Source organism: Xyrauchen texanus, chromosome 7 (genome assembly GCF_025860055.1).
Source record: "Xyrauchen texanus isolate HMW12.3.18 chromosome 7, RBS_HiC_50CHRs, whole genome shotgun sequence".
Taxonomy (NCBI): Eukaryota; Metazoa; Chordata; class Actinopteri; order Cypriniformes; family Catostomidae; genus Xyrauchen; species Xyrauchen texanus.
In genome coordinates this window covers 41,696,431-41,713,956 of record NC_068282.1, presented here as the reverse complement: position 1 = coordinate 41,713,956, position 17,526 = coordinate 41,696,431, and the positions used below count along the sequence as shown (strand labels likewise).

The following is a 17,526-nucleotide window of genomic DNA, read 5'->3' as shown; positions in this document are numbered from 1 at the left end:
ACTATGTGACAAATTTGTAATGCTACAGTGATACTCTCTGGAAAAGCTGTGCTATTGTGAATATAGCTGTACCACTGTCACGCTACTGAAAAATTTTGTTCAGTTAGTAGCATCAGTACTTTTGGTTAACTACTCCCCGACATTGGTTGTGGTTATCAAAATTGGTACTGAGAATAGTTAAATTGCCTAAATGAATCAGATTCAAATCAAATCGAATAGAATCGAGAGCTTGTGAATCAGAATCGAATTGGGAAATCTGTATTGATACCTGGACCTACATTTTTGTAATATGTACTAATTATTTCACAGACCTAACTCTGAAAACAAATTTGCAGTATAAATTTCTGCTTGTGGATATCTAGATACTTGCTACTAAGTGCCCCAAACAAAATGGAGTATCTTTCAAATATTCAAAGCCACTAACCTGGCCAAGAATAAAGACATCCACTCCAATGTTTAACCTCTTGCTGTGTGTATGTAGTTTATTGATGGTGTGATCTCCCCCCTTTAGCTCCCAGAGTGACCGGAGATTAGCTGGTGCAGCTACCAGAGCAGGATGTCAATATGGCTGCTCAGCTGCTCGTTCCACCTGGACCTGACAGCTTCCGGCACTTCGTGCCCGAGTCTCTCGCTGCTATCGAGCGCCGCATCGCAGAGGAGGCGGCCCAACGGCCCAAAGGCGAGAGACGGCCTGATGATGATGACGAAAATGGGCCCAAACCCAACAGTGATCTGGAGGCGGGAAAATCCCTGCCCTTCATCTATGGAGACATTCCGCCCAACATGGTGTCTGTGCCACTGGAGGACCTGGACACCTACTACAGCAAACAAAACGTATGAAAGATACATTTGAGAAATAAGAGACAGCATTTAGACTGTTAGTGGTAGTTTAGTCATTCAAATAATGGCTTTTTGTAATGCGATTTGTACAGAAATCACTGCTAAACTAGGATATGGACTTGATCAGAATTATTTCACAGATATAACTCAGCAAAACAAAGTACAGCATTAAGTGGATACCTGCAGTTGTTACATTCAAGAAGTAGTTCACCCAGTGCTCGAAGTGGAATGATTTTGATTGATTTTTAATCAATATATTTTCAATGCAGTGGCAGAAAAGTATCATACAAGTATACGCAACTTGTGCGTCATATTTGTACTTTTTCAGTGAATGTGTTTTTCTAATATCGTGTGTTGTGTGCTAAAAACAACATACTTGCCACTGTGAACAAGCAAATCTCATAGTGTTCATGAATGTCCAACAGAAGTCAAGAATTAGGGTGTTTCTCACCAAATCCTATCGAATGCCTTCAGAAGACTTGTGACGCACGAGTCAAACGGAGTATTTTTGTGACCTTTGGGTCCCCTTTTAAGCTTTTAAGTCACTCTCACCTGATATTAGACTAAAATACAATATGGACAGGATATGCATTAAAATGCCGCCTCTGTGTTTTGTAAAAAAAAGAAAGTCATGCAGGCTTGGAACAAAATGTAAATGAGTAAATGATAATAGAATTTTCATTTCTTGGTAAATTTGTACTTTAATCCATTATTTCTTCTTGATCGAACCCATAAAAATTGCTTTCATTAGTGTAACCTATTAAAGTTATGTGGATTTAGTCATATTAAATAATACTTTTTTTACTTAATTAAAATCAGTTAATTTATGTATTACCACATAAGTTACATTAGAAAACATTTTTATGGTTTTGCTTGTGGATATCTAGTTAACTTGCCACTAAGTGCCTAAAATAAATCTGAAAAGCTCTCAAAAACATAATGCCACCAACCTCACAAATTTAGATTTAGACTGCTAGCTGTACTTTAGTCTTGTTCCTTTAACAGTATTGAACTTGTAAAATTCTCTAAAATTATATAACATCATTTAAAACAAGATTGTAAAGATACAGTATATGTTATGTGTAATCACAATCCTTTTTTTATGGATTTCTCTGTTTCAGACCTTTATAGTATTGAATCGTGGAAAGGCTATATTTCGCTTTAACGCTACGCCGGCCTTGTACATTTTGAGCCCATTCAATCCTTTTAGGAGAATCTCCATCAAGATCCTGGTGCATTCATATCCTTTTTCAGCTGAATGGACATATTTAAACTGGAATATTCCAGGTTCAATTCAAGTTAAACAAAATCGACAGCATTTGTGGCTTAATGCCGATTACCACAAAAAATATTTTGTCTTTCCCATTCCTTTTCTTTTTTGTTATTAACATTTTTATTGATTCCCACAGAAGACATGAAAAACAAAACATATTGTAAAGGTATCAATGGAAAGGAGGAGGTGAGAACCGGCTTTTCAATATAAATAATAGTTTAATGATAAACTTAAAAGACAACATAAACACACACATAACGGACATGTCCGTAAACGATCTCTCTCTCCCGCACGATCCTCTGCAGTCGACATTTATCCCTCATGGAGGCTTAATTAGACTAATACGGGACCGGGTGTGTAGGATCACGACCCGGCCCCGCCCTCCGCCCTGCCACACATATATACATGGGATCAACATTTAACATTTAATCCCCACCGCTACCCTTCCCCCTCCCAATCCCAAACAAACACTCCAGTGGTCACATGAGCATGTTCACACAGAAATAAATAAATAAATATATTATAAATATATTGAGTAATTTGGATTTGTTTGTTGGGAAATGGGGCAAGTGGTTGGCATTCTTGGAGGGCTCTCGGGGAGAGGTGGTGGAGTGAGAGATTTAGATGTAGATGTGTGTGATTATTATTTATATATGTTTCCAAACGAAGAAAAGGTGACCAGCTTCCTCAATCAGTCAAACAGTATGTTACATTTTTTGTAATATGTACTGATTATTTCACAGACCTATCTATGAAAACAAATTTACAATATAGAGTTGTTCTTGTGGATATCTAGTAATATGCTACTAAGTGCCCCAAACAAAATGGAGTATCTTTCAAATATTTAAAGCCACTAACCTGACAAACTTTGGCAAATACAGTGACAGTTTTTGCTCAAATGTTCAATCAACCCAGAACCTTGAAAACACAACTAGGTCAATCAGGATTGACTGATAAATAAAAAAAAAACAGTGTGCCCTTAGTCCTTTGGTAGAGCTGGTGTAATCAGCCAATGCCGTAATTGCACAAACACAAGCTGTATCTAATGTGAATTCACAAAGTCTGGGAACAAGAAAATAATGTGGTTATTTCAAGAAATCCTTCCTTTACTCCTAGCCTCACGTAACACAAGATCTTTATCGGATGATCTCAGAAATTTGCCCAGAATTTATCCGGGCCTGTCTCCCTCTGTAGATCCCCGAGCCGGGACTCTGTGAGCTCACTCGATTTCCATATTATGGCCTGTTATGAAGAGCTCGTCTAGGAATTTTACCTTATCTCGGCCTTCCTCAAGCTCACGAATTCCAACAATTCGGATGTTGTTTCAGCGATTATGATTCTCCAAATCCTCCAGGTTTTCCGAAACACGTTCAAAATCCACCTTGATCGCTTGGTGACACCCCCACTTACAATGAAAGTGAATGAGGCCAATCTATAAACATTAAAATACTCACTATTTCAAAATTATAGCCACAAGAAATTTACAATATGCGTGTTAACATGATTTTAGTGTGATACGCTTTCTAACCTTTTCTGTGTAAAGTTATAGCCAATTTTACAACTTCGCTGCCATGATGACGTAATGTCAACAAACCCTAAAATGACTGTAAATATTACAATTTAAACAAATTTACTGCTCAAATAATACACGTGTTTTAACATAAGAATGAATGTAAATGTTTTCATAAAGTTATACATTTCTCATTTTTGCCTTTAAACCCTCCAAAAATTGGCCCCACTCACTTCCATTGTAAGTGTAATTTCGATTTTGCTTTTTTGTAAAGAAAAGGACGGACGAGTGTAAATAAAATGTTTTGTGGTAATCAACATTATGCCACTCATGCTGTCGATTGAACTAAACTTGTATTGAACCCGTAATGTTGCTTGAAGAGGGTGTATAGGGCTTTATGTGTTTTTTGTTTATTGCATATTACTTATGTGTATTCCTTGACTGCTGCTCACGCTCTTCAGTTTCGTGATCATGTGCACAATCTTGACCAACTGCGCCTTCATGACCCTCAGCAGTCCTCCGGACTGGGCCAAGAATGTGGAGTAAGTCCAATCTTATACATATACACAGAAATGTTCAACCTGTATAGTCTAATGTGGCATAAGTTAGTCATTAGGGGTCATTAAAGACCCAATGAAATAAAAATTGGTGTTTTGAAAAAACAGATATGTATTTAAAATTTAAATAAGCCAATATTGACTAAAATCCTCATTTTGCTTAGGTGTATGAACATTTTTGGCTAATAAAATGCTCTCTGGGATAAGGTTGTCCCCTCCCCCTAATTCTAAAAACCTGTTTTAGTTGAGCGTAACACTGCCCGCCAATTTTACTCAATAATGTTTTCCATAGCGATGTCACAAAACACTTAATAAAAGAGTTAACCAACTAGCCCCAAGGTGAATCACAACAGTACAAACTTATGCACTGTTTATACTTAAACGGTATATCTGTCTTTAAAGGTGAAGTATGTAATTTCTGCACTAGTGACACCAAAAGAAATTACAAAAATAAATATGTTTTCATACAACCTTAGCCAACACCCCTTAGACACATCAAGTCCTTTCCCACTCTCTGATTCCCTATGAATAAATAGGCCATACAAAATAAACGGAGATAAAAATTTCATGTGGTAATAAACAAGACCACTATAACATACAGTATTCACACTGGCCAGAAAGCCTGACAGAGGAATTGGGTTGTCCGAGACATCTCCAGATTTAATGGGCTGGGTGTTCGGGGGATCCAGCACATGAGGTATGATGGTTCTTCTGTAACTAGTAAGTGTAACGATGCATATTACAATAATCATACAATCTGGAACTCGACAGTAATGAGGACTATATATATATATATATATATATATATATATATATATATATATATATATATATATATATATATATATAATGCCACTTGTGTGGCAATACCTGCCGAGAAGCAACTCGGCAAGTTTGGTGTCTCCATCGAACCCCAGAATTCCATCATAGTCCTCCAACTTCTAAATGTGACACCAGTGTTCTCTCTGGTCTTTTAGCAAGTCTTTGAATTTTGGCTTTAATATCTGTAAGCGAAGCTAAATTTATTTTCCTCTGAACACGTCTGCCATGGTTGTTCATTTTCTCCCTGCTGAACAGCTTTCTACAAGTAGCCATGCACCAAACTCATGCTAAAGTTTGAGCTAGAAAGGGATGTGAGGGGCTGAGTGAGTCCTCAAAATATAAACATCAATGTTTTGAGAGTGCCTGGGAGGCTCAGTGTTTATACTTTTGGGGAGGTAAACCCATGAAGGGCTTATTTGCAGTTGTCAATGAACAATCAACTGGGATAGCAGAGTGTATTTTGACATCAAACAAAGTTACATACTTCACCATTAAAGGTTTAAAGGTGAACATAGAAAACAATTCACCTATCGAGAAAATGAATATGATTTTTACTCATGAAAACAGTCTGTTATGCTCTATTGGATATTCTTCAACACAGGAAAGAGAATTGCGTTCGTCAAATAATTTCATGGGGTCTTTAATGATTGATTCCTTTCAATTTCATTGTTCTTTTTCATTTTTGAGCCGTATTGGTGAGGTGTTGTTTGCGTGTCCAGGTACACGTTCACAGGGATCTACACCTTTGAGTCCCTGATTAAGATCCTGGCTCGGGGCTTCTGCGTGGGGAAGTTCACTTTCCTGCGAGACCCCTGGAACTGGCTGGATTTCAGTGTCATTCTGATGGCGTGAGTATCTCTGAGGACAGACGCCCCTCTGTCTATTATTAAATAATACAAGCATATGAGAAATGATCCAACTGTTACTGAGAGTTTACTTGGATAGTTTTGGACACATTGAAGCTGGTGAGTCTGTATTGGTTGCAATTGAGTGAGTATGTTTGTCGGTGTGCACGTGTGTATGCCGGTGTTTGTGTGTGCAATGTGGTAACTCTTTATTTGATTCTACAGGTATGTAACTGAGTTTGTAAACGTAGGCAATGTGTCAGCTCTCCGCACTTTCAGAGTGCTCAGAGCTTTGAAAACTATCTCAGTCATCCCAGGTAAGGGATGTGTGTGCGTGTGTTTGTATAGACTTGCGCATGCGTGTGCGAGTGTGTGTATGCACAAACACAGGTGTCAGTCAGGTGTGTGTCTCTGTGTGACGTTTCCCTCTGCTGCCCTGTCCTGTCCTAATGTGTGTGCGTGTGTGTTTGTGCTTGGGTGTGCGTGTGTGTGCGTTACCCTCCCCTTCCCCTCCCCCTCCCTACAGATATGTAACAGAATTTGTGGATCTGGGCAATGTCTCAGCACTGAGAACCTTCAGGGTTTTACGAGCGCTCAAAACTATATCAGTGATTCCAGGTGAGGGCTGGCTCACAGGCTGCCTCTCTCGCTCCATCCAAGCTCTCTCACTCACTTCATCTCCTCCTCCACTGGCCTCTCTCTCTCATTCTGTCGCTCCCAGCGGTCAAAGAAAGCAGGAATCCGCTCGGGTGTAAAAACGGGATTCCAGGCTTTTAAAAAAACACATTCTGTAGTTCTCTTTATATACCCCCTTCTGCTGGGCTCTGCTCTGTTATTTCCCAAAGACCCTCATGTCTTGGTAAAGCTTTCCCATCATGCCTTGGGAAATAGACATCTGGGCTTTTTTTATTTGTGTTGTTATTTTTGCATGAGACATTGCTGAAGCCTATAGCCTGAGATAGAGAATTTGAGACCCTTGACTCTTCTCTTCTCCTTTGTTTGCTGTTTGAGTTCTATGTGCATGTGCGCCGTCTACCGAGTCTTTTATGTACCGTGCTGTGTGTGTGTGTGTGTGTGTGTGTGAGAAACACAGCAGAATCTGCTGTGACACACACACACACACACACACACACACACACACACACATACACACACACACTCTCTCTCACACTTGCACTCACTGTCGTACACTGCATGCTTTAATGTTGTTAATATGCAATGTCACAAACATTCATTCAACACGCACACTAATAGTACAAATCATGTTGTAATCGGCAAAACTTTTTTGAAAAATGATTAGGAAGAAATAACAGCATATACGTTAGGAAAAAATTACATTGAATATATATATAATATAATATTTCAAATATAATTTATATCAGGAAGACATAGAAACGCTTATGTTTGTACATGTTATATGCTGTAATAGATTGCTTCCTGGAAAAATTACGTTTTCAAAATTGTATCCTTGCCATTACATACAGTTGCACCAAAGTATTTGGACACTTTTGGAGTCCTTTTAATACTTGGTGTCACTTAAGTGACACATATAAACGTCTTTACATTATATAACAAAATATCAAACAAACTAGCATAATGTTTTATCATTTAAACCCAACAAACCTATTTTTGCTAAATGTTTTGATTGAAAAGTTTTTGTGCTATTTTTCTTGACAATAAATGCCACTTGGTTTGATATTTTGTAATATAATGCAAAGACATTCAAACATTTTTAAGTGTGGCTTAAATGTCTAAATACATCTTAGGGTCACTGAATGTAGAAGTAGTTTCAGAGGCCGTTCACACAGAACATGCTTTTGTGCTGTTTTTTAATGTATTTTAAAATGTATTTTAATGTTAACATGTACAAGACAGATGTCTTTGTCTCTTGCAGGAGTGCTACATTTTTTAGAAGCTGTGTCAAGTTAAAAGAACTTAAACTTTTTTAAATGCATCTCGAGACACCTGCATTCTGTTCCATTTGTTGTGCTGCTTTTTGTAACGCAAAAATGTATTCTGTATTAACGGCCCCTCACACTGTTTGAGTTAGCATGTGTATTGGGAGCATTTGTGACCACCCTTGCTTGTTCGTCAGGGCTGAAGACCATCGTCGGCGCTCTGATCCAGTCCGTGAAGAAGCTGTCAGATGTAATGATCCTGACAGTCTTCTGTCTAAGCGTGTTTGCTCTGATCGGGCTGCAGCTCTTCATGGGAATCCTTCGGCAGAAGTGTTTGAAGATACCGGAGGCCAACTTCACTGAAAACCTGACCACCTCACTCAACTTCAGCATTGGCTTAGAGCTGCACAACTCCACTTTTAACTGGACAGAGTATATTAGTGATGATAGTAAGTTAAGACTGTATGTGTTTGTGTGCATCTCGCTCTCTGTGTGTGACTATGTGTTTCTGAGATGTTCGGTGACACTACACATCCTTGCGGGTGTAAGGAGTGCTCCACTGGCCAAAGAAAAATGTGTCATCCAGTGCTTTAAGCACTCTTATTGCTCTGTTTATCTGTGTGTGTGTGAAGGGTGTACATCTTCGCAGTTAGTATGCTTCAAAGACTAGCTTTAATTTAGACAAATACACTTCCTTTAAGCTACAGGATTGAGGGCTAGAAACATATACTGAACGTGTGCATTTTTGTTATGTTTATTGACATTTATCTTGTGCTTTTTCCATTTTCAGGAAATTATTATTACCTCCCAGGCCGTAAAGATGCTTTGTTGTGTGGAAATTCTAGTGATGCAGGGTGAGTATTTTCTTTCAAATTTTACATGCTGGTCAAAACATCAAACCAAAATTCTGTAATTTGTTGTCTTATTTTTCAGTTGTCCTTATAGTTAAGAATATAGTTAAAAAATGTTTTTTTTTTTACATTTTTCATGTGTGTCAGTTGGACTACTGCAGAACTATTTGTTTGGTAATCTAAAATTTGGCTCGTTTTAATTGGTTAGTGTTTATAAGAATAGCCTCCATTGGCATTGCATGCTAAATTGCTTAATCTTATTCTCTGAATATTCAATTACAATCTCGTCAATATGGCTGGATTCACAGTCAATGTCCAGAGGGCTTCTCGTGTATAAAAGCGGGTCGTAATCCTGACTATGGCTATACAAGCTTTGACACGTTCAGCTGGGCCTTCCTCTCACTCTTCAGACTCATGACACAAGACTTCTGGGAAAACCTGTACCAGCAGGTAAAGCCCTCACCTCACCTAAATGTCCACATTCCAGAATCTCCCCATAAGCATTAGGACATACCCCAACATCCTTCTGTAGACCACACCCCATTTTTGTCCTGTAGGCATTAGACCACAACATTCTTCTGTAAAGAATAGATGATGCCCTTTATCCTCTGCAAGATATTAGACCGCATCCAAAATCCTTCTTTAAAGTCTATGCGATGACCCTTTTTCCTTTTCTAGACATAACACCACACCAAAAATCCTTCTTTAAAGTTAATGCCACACCTCATGTCCTCCTCTAGATAATAGACCTCACACCAACATCCTTCTGTTAAGTCTAGGCCATGCCCTGGCATCCTTCTGTAAAAACTAAGCCACGACTCTTTATACAACAGTAGTCATTGGACCACAACACAGTATTGTTCTGTAAAGACTAGGCCACACCCTTTTGTCATCCTCTAGATATTAGACCTTACCCAACAATATTCTGTAAAGTGTCAAGGCAATGCCTTTTCATTTACTCTAGGTATTAGATCACACTCCAGCATCCTTCCACAAAGTCTAGGCCACACACCTTTTTCATCCTCTAGGTCAGTGGTTCCCAACCCTGTTCCTGGAGTCCCACCAACACTACACATTTTGTATATCTCCCTAATCAAACACACCTGATTTAACTCATCAGCTTGTTAGTGGAGACTCCAACACCTGATTTGGGAGTCTTAGAAAAGGGAGACATACAAAATGTGCAGGGTTGGGGGGCATCCAGGAACCTGGTTGGGAGCCACTGCTCTACCGTTGACATTAGACCTCACCCAACATATTTCTGGAAAGCCAAGGCCACACCCCTTTTTCCTTCTCTAGGCATTAGACCACACCCAAAATCCCTCTGTAAAGTCAAGGACACACTCTGTGATCATCTAGGCATTAGATCACACCTAAAATCCTTCTGTAAAGTCAAGGGCACATCCCTTTGTACTGCTCTGGGCATTTGACCACACTCAAAATCCCTCTTTAAAGTCAAGGCTACACCTTTTGTCCTCCTTTTGGCATTGGCCCCACACAAAATCCCTCTGTAAAGCCAAGGCCACACCCTTTTGTCCAATTCTATACATTAGACCACACCCAGAATCCTTCTGTAAAGTTGTGGGCACACCCACATTTGTTATCCTTCATGATTTAGACCACACCCAAAATCCTTCTGTAAAGTCGAGGGCACACCCCTTTGTCCTAATCTAGGCATAAGAATACACCTAAAACCCAGTTTTAAAGTCAAGGCCATATCCTTTTGGCATCCTCTAGCAATTAGACCACACCCAAAATCCCTTCTGTAAAGTCAAGGTCACAAGCCTTTGTCCTACTTCTTGCATCAGACCACACCCAGAAGAATCCTTCTTTATAGTCAAGGCCACACCCCTTTCCCATCTTCTAGGCATTAGACCACACCCAGAATAATTCTGTAAAGTCAAGGCCACACCACTTTGTCCTACTCTAGGCCTTTGAACACACCCAAAATCCCTCGGTAAAGTCGAGGGCACACCCCTTTTTCCTCCTTTAGGCATAAAACATCACACCAACATCCTTCTGATAAGCCTCAGTTTTCTTTTGTATGTATAAGGCCACACCCTAGCTTTATTAATATATTTTATCATCCTCATAAGACCACACCAACATCCTTCCAACATCAACTATAAGTAACATTTTACTTCCTTTTCCATTCTCTCTCTTACAAAAAGCATGTTTTTCCCATAATGTATGTGTATGTGTAAAATTGCATTTCTCTTCCCCCCCCTCCCTCTCTCTCTCTCTCTCTCTCTCTCTCTCTCTCTCTCTCTCTCTCTCTCACACACACACAGACCTTACGTGCAGCAGGAAAGCCCTATATGATCTTCTTTGTGCTGGTGATCTTCCTGGGCTCTTTCTATCTAGTGAATCTCATCCTGGCTGTGGTGGCCATGGCATATGATGAGCAGAACCAGGCCACCATAGAGGAAGCCCAACAGAAAGAAGAAGAGTTTCAAGCCATGCTGGAACAGCTAAAGAGGCAACAGGAAGAGGCACAGGTAGCAGACACACATTTACATAGCATACAAATTACTGTATAATGCTCAAATGTGGACATGCACAGTATAAAAACATACATAAACAGAAAGCATGCATTTACACACCGACAGTTTACAGCTTTTCTTGTTGATTTGCAGATATTATTTCCAAGTTTGTTTGATTTTCTCTTTATTTTTGTTTTGATCATTATTTTATATGTGCTTCCTGATCTTTGATCTCTTCCTCTGAATTTGTCATCTCTGAAGTTTCATGGCACCACACTTCTGCGGTTAGCACTGCCTTGTTGCCATGGAAACGAACATATAATGAGAGAGAGTGAGGGAGTGTCCTTTCTCCTAATAAAAATATAAAGAGAGAAACTAAAGGAAGATAGCGAATGAAAGAGAGAGACAGAGACAGAGCGAGAGACAGAGAGAGAGAGAGAGAGAGAGAGACAGAGCATAGAAAGAGAGAGAAAGAGGTAGACTAACTCCAAAATGGCACCTATGTGATGGAAGTTTCTCCCCTTTTCTCCTGGAATGCCCAATTTCCAAAGAATCTTATCACATGACTTGTTGAGCATGTTACCACGGAGACATAGCGTGTGTGGAGGCCCACGCTGTTCTTCGCAGCATCCAAGCACAACTCACCATGTGCCCCACCGAGAGCGAGAACCACACATTATAGTGACAATGAGGAGGTTACCCCATGTGACTCTACCCTCCCTAGCAACTGGGCCAATTTGGTTGCTTAGGAGACCCGGCTGGAGTCACTCAGCATGCCCTGGATTTGAACTTGCGACTCCAGGATTGGTAATCAGCATCTTTACTATAATAGCAGAGCTAATAATAGCAGGCCCAAGCAGTTGCACTCTTAACAAAAATAGATAGACAGGCAGGCAGGCAGGCAGGCAGGCAGGCAGGCAGGCAGGCAGGCAGGCAGGCAGGCAGGCAGGCAGGCAGACAGACAGACAGACAGACAGACAGACAGACAGATAGATAGATAGATAGATAGATGCAATTTATACATTTTATTTAGTCTTTTACATAAAGTCATCTTCCCTCCTTACTGTTTTTCCATCTTTACTTTCGGTATGTGAGCTTGAACTAAGTCTACCCCTGGTTGCCCCTGACAACGGTGCCCATGCTGTAATTGGTTGGCAGGTTGCCGCGGCAGCAGCAACAGAGAGTGGGGAGTACAGCGGGAGGGGGGGCTTGTCAGAGGAGAGCTCCTCCGGGGGGTCCAGACTTAGCTCCAAGAGTGCTAAAGAGCGAAGGAACCGGCGGAAGAAGCTAAAACAAAGGGAGGAAGAAGAAAAAGCCGATCAGGAGAAGTTCCATAAGTCAGCATCAGAGGACAGTATCAGACGGCCTGGATTTCGATTCTCCATAGATGCCAACCGACTCTCTTATGAGAAAAAGTGCTCCACTCCAAATCAGGTGATTTCCTGCTTGTTGTGGCATTGGCACTATGAGAAATGTAGTGGTATACATTTGCATAGCTCCTCAAATGCAGATATTGTTAGAGTAGCCAAAAACTCTACTAATTTAAAATAATAGACGTTATCTACCCTATATTCCATTAAATAATACACATTTAATATGTATTACTGAATTATTATTATTATTATTATTATTATTAATGGAAATTCTGTCATCATTCACCATCATGTTATTCCAAACCTATATGACTTTCTTTCTTCAATGCAACACTTAGTAGATTACTATTTACTTTCAGTGAATTTGTTTTTTCTCCATATTTTGAAATTGAATGGTGACTGAGACTGTCAGTCTCTAACATTTTGTCTAACATGGTCACATGGGTTTGGAACAACATGAGGGTAATGAAATGATGACATCATATTAAATTATCACTTTAAAGGGATAGTTCACCTAAAAATTAAAATTCTCTCATCATTTAGTCACCCTCATGCCATCGCAGATGTGTATGACTTCTTGTCTTCTGCAGAACACAATTTATGATTTTTAGAAGAATATGTCAGCTCTGTATGTCCATAGATGCAAGTGAATGGGTGCCAATATTTTGATGCTCCAAAAAGCACTTAAAGGCAGCATATAAGTAATCCAAATATACTCCAGTAGTTAAATACATATCTTCAGAAGTGATATGATAGGTGTGGGTGAGAAACAAATACATTTTTGTCATTTTTTGCTAGACATTCTTTTCCCTGCCCAGCAGGGGATGATATGCAGAGAAGAATGTTAATCACCAAAAACAAAAGAAGAATGTGAAATTCTCTTTTTCTCATACAAATATTCTCATTTCACATTGCTTCTGAAGATATAGATTTAACCAATGGAGTCTTATGGATTACTTTTATGCTGACTTATTTTAATTTTTTTAGCTTTAAAATATTGGCATCCAGTTACTTACATTTAATGGACCTACAGAGCTAAAATATTCCTCTGAAAATCTTAATTTGTGTTCAGCAGATGAAAGAAAGTCATGCACACCTGGGATGGTGTGAAACATGAAAATATCCCACAGGGACATTATATATAATGCTGAAATATAATCCAAAGCAAGATCATGTTTTATTAATGCCTACTTTAGCTATTTCATAGCTTTTAAAGTCCTGTGTGGATTCTTATTTCGGTGTAGTTACAGTTTTCAGTGTCAAAAGAATTTAGATAATTGGTTCTGTACAGCAGCGCCACCACTCTCTAAACGCAGAATACGTAGCCTGGGTAGGGCACCAACCCTGGTCACGGAACACTTGCCCTGTCTGAAACCGCCCCTATCCACTATATAGTGCACTATTTCGGGTGTCTGCCATTTTGTAGGAGTGTTTGAATTCTCAGTGAGCCACTTGTTCTCTACTTTGTTCACTCATTCTTACACACAATGCACTCTAATACAGTTTACATTCGATGCACAATCGACGATGGTTTATTGCCCATAATCCACCGCGGGGAAGACGTACGAGCTGGAAATTTACTGCTTCCGTCACTCCTGCAATGTTTTTATTTCAAGCTGAATTGAAATTTTATTTCAAGCTGAGTTTAAAGATACTAAAGTATAAAAAATAAATACAATAATGTATATTTGATCAAATGTGTTTACTCTTTATATTAACATATATATAAAAAAATATATACAAAATGAGGATTGTGTTAATATATTATTTAATAAGACTAACAAGTAAGGCCCAAGTATTTTAAAAGTTCATATATGAAGTTGTTTCTGTGACAGCCCCAGAGCTCCGACACTCTGTGTATATGTCAGGATCCGAATTCACTAAATACTGCTCATGACATGTAGGACGTGGGACAAAGCGCACTAATATATTGCTGCAGATATTAAAATGTACACATAAAAACTTATGTCATAAGAGCCCAGTTACAGAATCACCCTGAAAATGACCATTACATTACCACAGAAAATCACATGGTAGCATTAGAGCCACAACTTACCTCAGAGTGCTGCCATAAATTGGAGCTTCAATTTTAATCTTGAAATATCAGCATTGTCTTGGTGTTAAAACATGCACTTTGCTAGTTTTGATACTTTTTGTGTCATAAACCAGTGAGATTCGATACACCCTGATACATAACTGTTCAAGGAAGACAATATGTAAAAAAATTCTAAATCCTCAGGCTCTGGAGACATTAATAGTCACTTACGTTTTCAAGCTGATGCCCCTCCTGAGGCCTCGAGGCAGGGAGTCGATTTGGCCGGAGAAATTATGGAAATTTGGCGAGAATTTTTGAACGTGTCAACAATTCTGACAAAGGTTGTTGTTGAATTGGAGGATCTTGCTGCAATACGTCGATCGATCACGGGCATGGAGACGAAATTCACTGAGGTAGTTACAAGAGTGGGGGATGTTGAGAAAATTATTGATTATCTGGAGTCATCGGAGAGGGAATTAGCTGCTAATCCGCTAGTGACCAAGGTGGATTTGGTGCACGTCTGGGAGAAGTTGGAAGATTTGGAGAATCATAACCGCCAGAATTGTTGGAATTCCGCCAAATTGTAATGTCCGAATTGTTGGAATTCCTGAGGACAAAGAAGATCGGGATATGGTGAAATTCTTGGAAGGTCTCTTTCCGAGTCTGCTCGACATAACATGCCATAAGATGGAAATTGAGCAAGCTCACAGGGTTCTGGATTGGTGATCCACTGAGGGAGATAGGCCCTGATCAATTCTGGCCAAATTTCTTAGATCATACAATAAAGATCCCGTATTACGCAAGGCGAGGAGTATAGGAAGGCTTCCTTTTCCACAGCATTTTCTTGTTCCCAGACTTTGCGAATTCAACAAGAAAGAAACATGATCAATTCAAGGAATGCAAGAATCTCTTACATCAACAGAAGGTTGCTTTTGCACTGATGTTCCTGGCCAAATTGAGAATAGATTCTAAGGATGGCTGTAAAGTTTATACATGTCCCCAACAAGCAATGTCCTTCATAAAGTCAATGGACTGAGTAAGTTATTTTGTGGTTCTCACATTGCAGTGAAGTAAACCAACTCACTGAACATCAACTTGATCATCTGAGGAAGCTGAGCACCTTTTATTTTTCTTTTTGTTCTGGTTTCGCCTAGCAGCTGGAGTTTATTTTGTGTAGCAGCACTCCTTCAGGACAGTGTTGTGGATGAATCTGCATGTTCTTTGTGCTTATGTCTCCTGTTGGTTGGAGTTTGTTTGTATTTCCTGCATGAGTTATTGGGTAATTTGTTGCACTCATGTAGCAGTTGAAGGTGCCGGCTCACTGAACATTCGTTTCACTGACTGAGGAAACTGAACGGCCAAGTTATTTTACTTATTTTTTTGTAATTAAATTTATTTTTATTCATATATACATGACAAAGAAAAAACCAACACATATACAAGGAATCAACATTTTACTTTCAAACCTCACTAATACAATCCCACCCTGACCCCCAATGAACACCCCTGTGGTCCCACTTAATAACACACACATAATAAACATACATAATTAAACTAAACTACACTCTCCACATACCCTACCCAAGAGTCCCCCCCAAATAATGAAATAATTGCCCAATTTTCTAACATATAAGTCCCTAAACCCCAGCCTTCTACTTACCACTTCTTCATATGCAGCTACCCTCTACATTTCCACACACCACTCCAAAAAAGAGGGTGCTCCATTCGACTTCCAACCCCTTAAAATTATTTGCCTGGTGATCATGAGACTGGTCAGAATCCAATCTTTAATGTGATTATCCCCAAAATGTATGATGCCACATCACCCAAAATACAGAGTCTGGGACAAAGTAAAATTGAACGCTCAAAACATCACACATACAACTCTTTCAACCAAAATTGTATCTTTCATACAAAATTCTTGAATCTTATCATACCCCCTAAAAACATGGATTGTGTCTCCATCTTCTGATTGGCATCGCCAGCAGGTAGGTGTGTCTTTAAGACTAAGCCTTTATAATCTTCAGTGGGTCCAATAGAATCTATGTTAAATATTTTTTTAAGGCATAAGGCGAACCCTTGCATCTCTAGCTGCAGACTTGAAATTTTTTAGAATCCCCTCCAATACCAAGTTTAAATCTATCTCACATAATCTCTTAATAGAAGTTAAAGCTCTGTCCCCCAGACTCTGAATTAACAGGGAGGAATACACTGATGCCTCATGACCTTTTCCAAATGCAGTATTCACCTCTCCCAGAGTATCTGCTATCTGTATCTGCTTTAGGGGGTGAGCTACTCCCAAAAATATTAAAAAGCAGGTGGCGCAGCTGTAAATGCCTAAAGAACAGAGATCTGTGAATCTGAAAGTGTTGAACCAAATTTTCTCAACACTCAAATATCTCAACACTCCACTCTCATAGGTCACCGTGTATAGTAACCCCCCTCACAATCCACTCTGACAAGAAGAAAGGGGACCTTTTAATACATAATTTAGGGTTCAGCCATATGCTCAATGCAACATTTAAATAAATGTCTGAATTAAACACTATGGACACTTTTGTCCATACCTTGTGCAAATGCAGGATAACGGGGGTGTGACTTAACTATTACTGTTAGTTTAAAAGAAAGGCTTTTTAATGGAAAAATAGGGGCAATAAATTCCTGTTCAATACAAAACCAGGGAGGGGCTCTCTCAGGTGAAAGTGACCAATGAGCCAAATGTCTGAGACTGAATGCATAATAATTAAACAAAATCTTGGGCAGGCCTAGCCCACCTTTGTCAGTTGGCCTATGTAACATGTTAAAATGTAATCTGAGACATTTACCATTCCATATGAAGAACTTTGCTATACTATCAATTGCTTGAAATAAGAGAGAGGGACACCTACTGAAGCTCACCTGCTCACAAAAGCTTTTAATTAAGGGGTCAAAATGAACACTAACTAAATCCAACAAATTTGCTGGAAATAAAATGCACAAATACTTAATGCCCTGTTTGGGCCACTGGAAGGCGCACGGCTGGAAAGCTGTTACTGGGCA

The 17,526-nt window shown here is 39.4% G+C and overlaps 1 protein-coding gene across 11 annotated transcripts in view; it reads left to right on the top strand.

Annotated features, from left to right (window-relative positions):
- Nucleotides 1-555: 555 nt before the first annotated feature.
- The window catches only part of LOC127646458 (sodium channel protein type 2 subunit alpha-like), a 55,983-nt gene continuing 39,012 nt past the window's right edge, over nucleotides 556-17,526 (top strand). For 3 of the 11 annotated variants that reach the window (XM_052130135.1, XM_052130133.1, XM_052130130.1), the window contains exons 1-10: nucleotides 565-834; nucleotides 1,962-2,080; nucleotides 4,076-4,165; nucleotides 5,722-5,850; nucleotides 6,374-6,465; nucleotides 7,943-8,194; nucleotides 8,536-8,599; nucleotides 8,905-9,046; nucleotides 10,888-11,094; nucleotides 12,238-12,513. In XM_052130135.1, the coding sequence (XP_051986095.1) occupies nucleotides 565-834; nucleotides 1,962-2,080; nucleotides 4,076-4,165; nucleotides 5,722-5,850; nucleotides 6,374-6,465; nucleotides 7,943-8,194; nucleotides 8,536-8,599; nucleotides 8,905-9,046; nucleotides 10,888-11,094; nucleotides 12,238-12,513 (1,641 nt within the window). Of the gene's footprint in view, nucleotides 835-1,961; nucleotides 2,081-4,075; nucleotides 4,166-5,721; nucleotides 5,851-6,072; nucleotides 6,165-6,373; nucleotides 6,466-7,942; nucleotides 8,195-8,535; nucleotides 8,600-8,904; nucleotides 9,047-10,887; nucleotides 11,098-11,686; nucleotides 11,696-12,237; nucleotides 12,514-17,526 lie in introns of all 11 variants that reach the window. The other 8 variants (XM_052130134.1, XM_052130127.1, XM_052130129.1 and 5 more) reach the window with 6 other exon arrangements.